The sequence below is a fragment of the Rhipicephalus sanguineus genome, chromosome 1 (genome assembly GCF_013339695.2).
Source record: "Rhipicephalus sanguineus isolate Rsan-2018 chromosome 1, BIME_Rsan_1.4, whole genome shotgun sequence".
In the NCBI taxonomy this organism is placed as follows: Eukaryota; Metazoa; Arthropoda; class Arachnida; order Ixodida; family Ixodidae; genus Rhipicephalus; species Rhipicephalus sanguineus.
This window is the reverse complement of record NC_051176.1, coordinates 194,449,702-194,460,926: the sequence shown is the minus strand read 5'-3', so window position 1 is coordinate 194,460,926 and position 11,225 is coordinate 194,449,702. Positions and strand designations below refer to the sequence as shown.

At 45.4% G+C, this 11,225-nt stretch overlaps 1 protein-coding gene across 1 annotated transcript in view; it reads left to right on the top strand.

The window, feature by feature from the left end:
• LOC119381015 (lysosomal aspartic protease) overlaps positions 1-10,718 on the top strand; it is an 11,272-nt gene extending 554 nt beyond the window's left edge. The window contains exons 2-5 of the mRNA XM_037649016.1: positions 3,150-3,591; positions 5,591-5,732; positions 8,510-8,608; positions 10,572-10,718. Of these exons, the coding sequence (XP_037504944.1) occupies positions 3,150-3,591; positions 5,591-5,732; positions 8,510-8,608; positions 10,572-10,718 (830 nt within the window). The remainder of the gene's footprint in view (positions 1-3,149; positions 3,592-5,590; positions 5,733-8,509; positions 8,609-10,571) is intronic.
• Positions 10,719-11,225: the final 507 nt, after the last annotated feature.

Sequence of the window (11,225 nt, the reverse complement as noted above, 5' to 3'; positions counted from 1 at the left end):
ATCACTGGAACAAGCTACCTGCCGACGTCGTTCTTCTCAAAATCATGAAGATTTCGTGAATAAACTTAAAAGTTATTTTAATGAACGCTAATATTGTTCTTGTGCATATCTGTTTTGTTGTACTTGTTGTCGTTGTACTTTGTACGCGGAATTTCAATGAACGGGAATTATCCTTTCTTTGCATCCTTTTCTTGTTTTGAACACTGCGAAAATTTTACTTAGAGTTTTTGTTGTCCTGTTCTTTTCTTTTTTTTCTTTTTAGTAGTACTTTCTTTATTTTCTCCGCGTAGCATCCCTGTTCTGTTAAGTAATAGTATCTCTACATATGTATAGCGTATGTGCATATTTATATATATTTGTATCAATCGTTTGTATTTGTTATTCAATTTGTACACTGTAATTGTAACAGCTTTATTGTGTTATAACTCCCCTATGTAATGCCTACCCAGGCCTTTAGGGTACTTGAATAAAAAAACTCGCTGGATAGCATAATCTTGGAGTCTTGGACCTAGTGCTCTATGCATAAATAAATAAAATAGATAAGTAACATATATATCTCGGTGCGTTAGTACACTTTTTCGTTTCATTCTTACTCGAGTAAATCGATAAATAAATACAAAAGTAAAGAGAATGGCAAACTTAGGATGTAGCTGAGCTAGTTGGTAGGTATTCATGTTAAGGAGACATGAAGTAGAAATGCGGACATGAGAGAAAAGTTGAGAGAGTGGACAGCTATCTCTCACGTCGACCACCCATACTCGCACTTGATTGATAGGTATGGCCTCTTACGTGGAAATGCGCAGATAAATATTTGTGTCTACCTTCGGTTCCACCGCTGTGTGATTTCTCAGTTGTTAGAGGCGTTTCTGGTGTCTTGACTACTCTCCCGTGTCCCTGTTTGCACGCCCTGCTTTTATAAAGGGCTCCTAACAGCCTCTGAAAATAAAAAAAACAAAAACAACGAGCGCGTTATTCTCTTGGCGTTTGTCTTTTGGTGCACTTCGTGATGCCAGAACAGTGATTCACGTGACATCATCAGGATACATACTCTCGACTGGTCCGTATACGAGAAATGCCACTTACGAATTGTCCCCCATACTGCTTTGGTGTGCAGCCGCCCACCCGCTCTTGCTTCTCTCGCAAGACTATCGTGCGCGATTAACTGATTTCGCTCCATTTTGTGCGTTTGCGACCGCGCATGCAGAGATAACAGACTGTGGCCGACAAGCGCGAAATCATAATAGGTTCAACGCTTAGTGCTGACATTGTACGCATGCTTTATGAAGAAATAAGTGGGGAGGAGATGTCCCCTGTAAGAAGGGTATTGAAGGCGAGAACGAAACCAATGGAAAAGGCGCCGGATTTTATGATTCTTCCAACGGACTCACTCTTTACAGCGGAGACGATGCAGGTTTCCAGGAAAAAGACGAGCCCGCTTCGATGGTTTTCTTGTATATTTTTTATTGCGTTAGCAATTGCGTGGACATTCAGGACAGGTTTTCACCGTCGCCGTCATGTTCCGTATAAACTCTACATCGATAACATCGCTCCGCGCATTGTATACCCGCGAGTGAAAGCTCGCGAGCATTGGCAAGGAACATGGCTAAAGCAGAGATTAAACAAGCTGGCCATCTCCGTCACACGGAATAACATAACCCGCGTGCGAAGCCTGCCGTCTATTGCTCCTCAAGCAGAAGGAAACGCCTAGCCCGTCATTTGCTGGGCGAAGGAGCAGGAACGGATGTCTGGGGAGGGGGACTGCGTAACTCGAGCAGCAACTGTGAACTTTGACTATAAGGGCGCGGTCGAGAGCGCTGGCACGCGCGCTGTTTCGCCAGACACCCCCCAACGAACGGCTCCTATACCTTCTACGCGCTGTGAGCGCTGTGATCTCACTGCTGCGCCCTCGGACCACTGATACGACAAACTGACCGAAAACCGCTTCTCTACCGGTAGCGGCCGTATTGCCATACACCAGCAATTTGTAGAATTAAGTGAGACCAGAGCAAAAAGAGCTGCTAGCCCTCATTCATGTAACATTACGGCGTGTACTTATCGCATTCACTGCTTCGCCCCCTCCCCCCTCGCGCCGCGCCGCCGCCGGTCCGATGAACCCCGCGCCGTTCACGCGCCGCCGCCGGAGGTGGAAACATCGGCGCGTCGCCGCCGGTGATTTTGGGTCCGGCGCACATGTCTAATAAGAACTAAATGAAAACAAATAAAAACTATCTTTAACTTCCTTTTTTTACTCTCATTCCTAGCATTTTCAAACTTATGCAGTTCTAATTTGAGGTAACGCAAGGAGCAAACGAGCATCACCCAAGTGGTACACCAAAGGAAATTCGGTTTATTATGCAACCACAATATCCTGTTCGTACCCAAACATAATGGTTCCCGCTAGCTGAAAAAAGAAACTCGGAAAGCAGCATGCTGCTCCAATATCCTACCGGTACGGCAGCGCAAGAAACTAAACAAACAAACAAACAAACAAACAAACAAACAAACAAACAAACAAACAAACAAACAAACAAACAAACAAACAAACAAACAAACAAACAAACAAACAAAAACACGATTCTCTTCATGCATCGTGGGAGCGTCTATAACGGCCAGACATTTGGCATGGCACGTATAGAAAAACTGCCAATTCATTGCCAGTCGTCGCCGTCGAGATAACGCCGACAAACAGCGCTCTCTTTTCTGCGCACCGAGGTGAAGCGACAGTCTCGGGGCGTGTGTACTGTTTCTTTTGGTTCTCTTTTATTTAATGCCGCGTCACTGCATACGTCATGGCGGGACTTTTGAATTCTTTAAGGTCGATACGCCACGTGGTGTCGTTGACGCGAACTAGGCCGCTGGTGTCCAGAAAAGCTGCATATGGGGTTCATAACGGATGACGGCTGGATGGATGGCACTTTTCTGTTAGCTGAAGATAGGGTGCCTTTATGCCAAGCCAAGGCAAGGTAAAAAAAGGGGATGTAGCGCACCCGTGTCGCTACCTGAATGGAGGAGTAAATGAGGCAGGTACACCCAGTAGATATGCCTGTATAAATGATCGAATGACTGAGGGATTAAATGAATGAGTACATCCATTCAACGACTGTTTAGGTAGCTGCGTGTCAAGTGCGTTGTTTCTCTGATTCACGCAGCCGGTAGAAGCAAGTACGACAAAGACGCATCATCTACGTACAAGAAAAATGGGCGGCGCTTCGAGATGACTTACGAATCCGGAATGGTGCGGGGAAAGTTGAGCAGAGACAACCTGGGCGTGGCAGGAGTCTCCGTCAGGCGACAAATGTTTGGCGAAATCACGCACACTACTGGAGACGTCTTTAAAAAGGTCACCTTCGACGGAATTTTTGGCCTCGGCTACCCGGACATCTCCGAGAAGGACGTGGTTCCGCCGTTCGACAACATGCTCAAGCAGGAACTCGTCACTGAGCCCCTGTTCTCAGTTTTTCTTAGCAGCACGCCCAGCCAACAGGATGGAGGTGAAATCCTTTTCGGCGGCGTCAACAGTGAGCGCTACACCGGAGACATCACCTATACGGACGTCACTAAAAGGGGATACTGGCAGTTCAGCATGGACAGGTATGTGATGGCAGCCCAGACGCAAAATTTCGATTATCTAGCTGCGTAGTTCAATGCTTACTTCCGCGATTCGCCAACATGTGACGGAAAGGGAAATCTTTAATTCAACGAAGAGGCTTCAAGAACTTTTTGCACCCACTCGGTTGTTCAGTTGTTCTTTTAATCTGCTGCTAAGCACGAGGTCGTAACAATAAAAATCACAAGTCCCTTATGAATTCACCCAAGACGACTCGAAGGCGAAAGCCAGCTTCTTTTTCTTCTCAGTCGATGTATTTTTTTATCTATTATGTATCGATTCCGCCCCTCCATTCGCCGAAAGCTATCCGCACCTAACGCCATTTCGCATTGCCCCGAGGATCGGGGGCACCTCACCTGGTTTAGCACTGCCTCCGCGATCGGCCCACCTTTGACCAAGCGATAATGTCATATGATGACGTCGTCATGTGACGTCACGTGATGCCATGATGTCGTCACAAATGTCATGATGTCATCACGACGTCATATGTGACGCCACGACGGCGTCGTATGGTGACGTCATCACGTGATGATATTTTGCATCACTCGTGTTGGCGCCGACGCCGCGGGTTGAGGCATCTAAGGCTTTCGTCTTAATATCAGGCGATATACGTGCTAAAGCCACGATATAATATGAGAGACACATTCGAGGCAGACTCCGGATTAATTTGGCCACTCGGGGTTCTTTAACGCGCACCTAAATCTAAGTGCACGGGCGTTCTTTCATTTCGCCGCTATCGAAATGCGGCCGCTGTGGCCGGGAATCGAACACGGGTCCTCGAGCATAGTATAGTGCGACGCCTTACCTGCTAAGCTACCACGGCAGTCTTAGCCGGCTTTAGCCTAATCGTGTGAGAATATTTGTACAGCGATTTGCTACTGAGCAAAAACCGGCTCCCCTTTGTTGAAACGCGGTACGTGCTTGCGCCGATTGTTCCGAACGAATTGTGTGCAGTGCGTCGCCTGGCGCTCACGCCATGCAGTCTGCAGAGACACTTGCTTAATGTTCAGACGCGCGCATTTGCCGGTGGAGTGTCTGATCAGCGAGTATTAATTGTTCTATTTGGTCGTGCCGGTGTCACTCCTGATGGTGCGCGAGTGTGGTGGCTATTTTCTTAAGCCGAGGCGGTGATGGTGATGCTGCTTTAGTTATAGTGCAAGCTACGCGCGGCGCCTTTGGATTGCCGCCACACACGCTGCCGAGCAGAGAACTGAAGATGCTTATCGCGATAGGATTGTCTGCGGGAAGTATAGTAATCGTAATCGCGCGTTTGTTGGTGATCGTCATAACGGCTCTGTGCATTGTAATCATCGGTTGGTCGGTCTTCACAATCGAAAATGCGGGATATATTTGGCTGCACAGTGTGCCGTAGGCCACACGGTGAGTTCAGGGCAGTTAACGTTCGGGCAAGAAACGGCGATAGCCGTGCATTCTATTCTGTTTGCTCGACGGTACTCTCTTGTCGCCCGCCCACGTGCAACATTTCCACGCAAAGGTCACTTGCGAAAGATTTATTTCCTCTCGACCGTTGTTTGCCAATCTTCCAGAGGGGCATGGCGTGTGTATGCCATGCGCAGGGATTTCGTTAAACTGAAATGGCGGCCCAGTTTGTCTTTGCGAAATCGAAAAAAAAAAAGAAAATAGATGGCTTTCAATGAAGCTAGGCTTATGAAATGCAGATACATCGTTACGTCGCAGATTTTTTCAAACCAGGGTTCGTTGTATCGTGGTTTATTGCATGGTATACTTATTCCGTATAGAAAATGTCGCAGATATAGAACTGTACCATAAGGCGCAAGGAGTGGAATTTCTATGGAAGCTCTACTTCCGTAGCTACCGCAGCGTTGCCTATACTGTATGAAACGGAGCATACGTGGCACAATGAAAACGCTCTACCATGAGTACGTTACTTTTGTTCACTAGAGTACTTTACAAAAATGACTAACTGTTCAAGGTCACTGACACAATTCATGTGTACGGCAGTCTCCAGGTAGGAAGCAAGTCGATAGTGACCAGCCCCACCGAAGCGGTGGTTGACAGCGGTACCACGGTTATGGCAGGGCCGAAGGATGAAATCGAACGCATCAACAAGTATCTCAGAGCTACTCCACGTCCCCGAGGGAGGGTGAGTGCGTCTCCATCTTTATCCACTGTACAATGTGCTTGAAATAGTGAAGGTACACATGGAGGGGGGGGGGGGGAGGCTTTCCTCACACCTTTTCTGGCAGTTAGCACTGTACGCACATCTACATGTTCTCTAACACTATCCTGCATAAAACCAGCTTATATATCTTATAGTCACTAGAAAAAAAAACATGTTTTCTATTGACTCCATAGCAGGAAGCAAAGGGAGGCACTGACCGTACTCACTCACTCACTCACTCACTCACTCACTCACTCACTCACTCACTCACTCACTCACTCACTCACTCACTCACTCACTCGCATGCATGTTTTATTGTTGTTTCAAGGGGCCCTGCAACACCTTTTCAGCATGGTCAGAAAACGCTGCCGATCGGTATTCGGGGCTCCTAGAACACGCGAGCCAAACATTATAGCGCAGCATGCAGCCTGGAATTTACAGTTATTTCTGAAAATCAGCTTGGCATAGTTCCCTCTTCTCTCAACAAATTGTGCCATAAACCCAAATGACCGCGCCATAAAGCCAAGGTCCTGAGCATCATTGCCTGATTTGAGCATCATGAGCTGCATAGTTACCGCGGCCGCCGCAGGATGCCGCCACGTGCCCGCTCGCGATCACTCCGAAAGTAAGCCGCGCGTTCGAAGAAAAAAAAAAGAAAAGAAAGTGCTCAGGGTCATCACGTGCGCTGACGAACGAACGCATCTTCTTGACCCCTTGTCGTCCCCCTCCCTCCGCAGCTTTGAGCGCACTCGCTGGCACGAGAGGGGAGAGAGAGAGCGCTTGAAGCGCGCGACGAATCCCTGTAACTCCGCTCGTACCTGACGGATTCCAAAAGTTTTGCGGCAGTCGATTCGTGAGGCAATAGGCTCTTTTAATGAATCCATTCGACGATTACTTCGAAAAGTATTGCACCTCGAAAAGTATTGCACCTCGTGTTCTTCTGTTAGCTTTTTGCTTTCAGAACATGTGCCGTACGGAGTAATGTAAGAAGTTAAAATGATTCTTCCCAATCCTTAGTTATGGCGAATTTCACCTTCATAAAAGCCTTGCCTCTCAGGTTATACAATAAAGCGCTCCGGACAAGCGGCTGCTCTCATTTGGGAAAATATTGGGGCTATATCGAAGAATTGAACTGCAAAATCGTGCATTCTATGCTTAAAGTTTTTTTTTGCGAGATTTTAATATTGTAGATAATTAGCGTGGTTTAACGTGTTAGGCAACTTATGTTGTAACGTTGTATTGTAGAGTGTACGAGTGAGTGTAAATGATCTTCAACGTAAGTGGATGCTATATTTCAAATTTTTTATGCTGTCAGATACGATCTCTTCTGAGCATATCTTAGCTGATTGTATGTGTTCCAACCTCTTTTCTCGTTTGTATTATTTGTTTACGACTTTGCTTGAGCCGGTGAACATTTGCTGTGTGTTGTGTCTGTCCCATTTGTTCGTGCGTTCGAACGAAACCGAACTATATTGGTTATGTTTAATTATCCTAAGAGAGAGTTCTACAGTTCTTTAGAAGAATTTGGATAAAATTTCGCGTCACATACGCGAAGTTTGAAAGAAGGGAATTTGGAGGGCTCGATCGTTTCTTGGTTTGACACAGCCTCAATGAAAACCAGCAGATAATGAAGCCACGGAATTGGTGGAGCATCGGGCGCGTTATCCGAGCGTTGCAAGGTCCGGTCCCCGCCAGCGGCAAGTTGTCTTTTCGTCCACTTTACTTTCTTCACATCTATATCACAATTATTATACTACATTTAAAACAGTGCGATTAACGTCGCCTATATCTTCCTTGGCTTCATTATCTGCTGGTTTTCATTAGGGATATAAAAAGTTTGTAATAACTGCTGAGTTTCGTTTCTTTCCCTGACCCTTCTCCACCGCCATTCCTCATCGGTGTTTGTGGAATCCGGTCACATCAATCACGCATAAAGAATTAAAAAGCACATTATTACACGCAATTAATAGTGCACGTTGCTTGGAGTCCAGGGGAACCAACGGCTCTAACTTTTAGTCCCTGACATGTGCAATTAGTTCATTAGAATTAGATACATTTCAGATTGTTTTTCTAACTGCCAAGATGCCAGTAAAGTAGTTGTAAGGAGTTGCAGCAGTTGCTGAAATACGATGTTTCTAGAATGTTCTCATAGCATCATTATCTATTCCAGAGCAGAGCGAAAGCCAGCGAAAAAAAAATATTCCTTACGATTTCGTGCCTGTGCAGTTATCGCCTTTCAAGCACTGGCATTGCTCTGATGAGCAGCTTCACCCGCGTACCCGGACAAAACTGGAAGCGCGGGCCTAGTGTCGTTCGAAATAGCTTTAATGATCGGCCTTCAAGCTCTGGCACCGTTGTTGCTAACAGCATCTCCAAGCGGACCGTGGCTTTTTCCTTGAACTGCCTTGTCGCGGGAGGAGAGGCAAGGGTTTTTTGCGAACGATTTGCCTGAATCCAGAGTGGGAGTGTGTAGGTGTGTGGGCGTGCGGCAGTCTTTTAATGTAGTTGGAATATACAGACAAAGGTGAGTTCGCTTAATTCGCTTGTATGGTGCCTTAGTTTGATAGCTTGTCATATACGCTTCACACAGCGCATGTGCTAAAACAAGTGTGTTATTAGCAGGCCACTCGCAAGTGGCACCATGCACAGCCGTATGGGCAACATTTCCTGGTTTATATTTGAAGCATTAGCTCTAAATAATAATGCGAATAATGGGCATAATAATGGGAAAGATAAATCAGCACTGATTTTTTTTTCAGTACCGTGTAAATTGCACGAATATCCCTAATATGCCCAAGGCTGTCTTCACCATTGCTGGCAGGCAGTTTGAATTTGAAGCCAAAGACTATATTCGGCAGGTAAGTTTACCCTGTTGTTCTGTAAAGGCAATTAGGAAACAATACACAAGGGATGTCGGAACCAACCGCGATCAACACTGCGCAAGACTGTACTATATGTACTATATCAGAGGCTTGCACGCAGAGGTGAACTTTATTTATTTATACATACTGCAGCCCATGTAGGGCTATTGCAGGAGTGGTATTGGTTTCATGTGCACAGCATTATAACAAAATGCTGGATTGGCAAACAAATCAGAACAGTGGTAAACAGCAAGTAAATATATAAATAAGGTGGCGGCATTTTGCGAGGTATCGACAAAAATATATCGAGCGGTATAGTTCCACCACTCTGTTGTCAGAGGGAAGAAGCAAAATTTCAAGATGTTAGTCCGCGCAGACATAGGTGTCTAGTTCATGGTAGCTCCGTGTTGATCATTCTTTGCTGAACTCCAAAACGGTCTTTGACAGTCCGCTGTTGTAATGTGTAATGTTAATGGATCACAGCGTATTGTTCTTAAAAACTCATTATTACGACATTGAGAAAGAGGAGTTAAGTCCAGTGAGACTAAAGCTGTGGAACAAAAAAAAAATCGTGGCCGTAACAGTGAAAGATGAAACGAGCTCCCTTCCTTTGAACGGATTCGAAAAGATTAATTTCGCATTGCTTATAAGGACACCAGGCAGCGCAAGCATACTCCAATATCCTAGTCGTCAGCTCTTTATGCCAGCTGTTAACGAGAGACGCATGGTTTCCAGGATAACGTTGTAAAGCGTGGCCTGTCCAACCACCTCAGCCTAGGCCTGAACAGTGTCTGGGTCAATGGGGCGCAGAGGTCATCAGGCGTGGTCGGACAACTATCTCAGGGGCATGGAAAAATGCTGCCTTTAAGGATGGCCAGATTTTTTCTGGCAGCAACATAGTGAGTGCTGTCTGGGGCCTATGAAAAGTCGACTATGCACATCTTCTTGTATAGTACGGTGTATGCATTGTACAGCCGCGCTTCACGAGTCTAGTCGGGCGCAGGCCTGAATGGAGACTTACGACTATGTGGAACGAGTATCTTGAGTGAAGGCCGTTAGAGGACTCTAGATGAGGCCATCACTTCCAGTGGACATTCTAGCAGTTCTGGTGTAAATATTGTTACACTCTGGTAATTAGGAGGAATTGGTCTTATCACTGTGTTGAAAGTAGTATCTTTAAGCATTGTCACTGAGGGCAACAGTACGAGGCATATGGGGTGGCCTTTACGGGGAACACTCTCAGAATTTTTTTGTTTTTGCTTTGTGAGGCCTTGCATAAAAGAAACTAACTATACCTCTGCTTAACAATGTTGACGTTCTTGTAAATAAGTCTCGAGGAAAGGAACGCTCCCACAGAGTAGGGAACAAGACCAGAAGACTTACATAAACTGGAAATTAAACAAACAAGAGCAATCATGTCACCATTTCGTTCATGGTGGTCACCAGTTATGATCATGGTCATGACCAGAACTGGTGACCATGGTTATGGGAAGAGATCCAAAGCAAAAAAAATTTTAATGATAAAAAAAGACGCATATGTGCTAAGTATTTTAAACGGTTGCTTACAATTGCATTTTGCAATAATAATAATAATAATAATAATAATAATAATAATAATAATAATAATAATAATAATAATAATAATAACTCTGGTTCTGGTAGGATATGATTATGAGGCACTTTCTAAATAATCTTGGAGCATGTTGCATAAAGCCACTAAAGCTAGCGTAGTTTACTCAGACAACTAATGTCTACCTCGAATAAATCTGGATCCCACCCGTGGACCTGCTCAGTGCATCTGTAGTATAAATCATAAGTTTTAGACAGGTAACGAAGTTCTGTCGCAATGAAGGAATAGGTAGGTGCATTGTAGGCCTCGCTGATATTGAGAACTTAATTTTTATTGGGTAAGCTGAAACTATGAGCATACGTTCTAACTTATAAAAATTTCTCTTTATAGGTCCAGTCCTCTGACAAGGTACGCTGTTACAGTGGCTTCCAGGTGTACGACGGAAGCGTTTGGGTTCTGGGACAAGTGTTCATGCGTCATATTTACACCATTTTTGACCGGGGCAACAACCGTATTGGATTTGCACATGTTGCCTAAGAACAACCTGCGCAAGCTCATGCTGTGACAAAAAGTGATAAAGAGAGAGCTTCTCCGAGTTCATGAGGCATAGTTTGCAGAACAAGTGTACTGTCTGATTGCATCTGTTGCTTTAAAAAACTGTAGCTATAGGTCTGAGACGCGGAGGTAGAGGGTCGACTTTAAACTTGCATTCTTCGGTGTTTTTTCTGGTTCAGCAAGAAGCGAAACTTCTTGCTGAGTCAGATAACAAAGCGAAGCTTCACGTGGACTGATTCCGGAGATCGAGGTCGGAGTTCGAGTGTAGGGTTTATTTGGTGGAGTCTCGTATGTGTTATGCTTGACCTGTTCCACTCCGCCAGACCGAGACTACGTGCCAGGTGACGAAGCTGTCTTGCAGTGTCTGTCCTTCGATGGAGGCGAAACATTAGAGGCCCGTGTACTTAGATTTAGGTGCATGTTAAAGACGGACGGACGGAAAAAACTTTATTAAGAAAAAAAAAACACCTGCAAGGTTGCCGGTCCGGG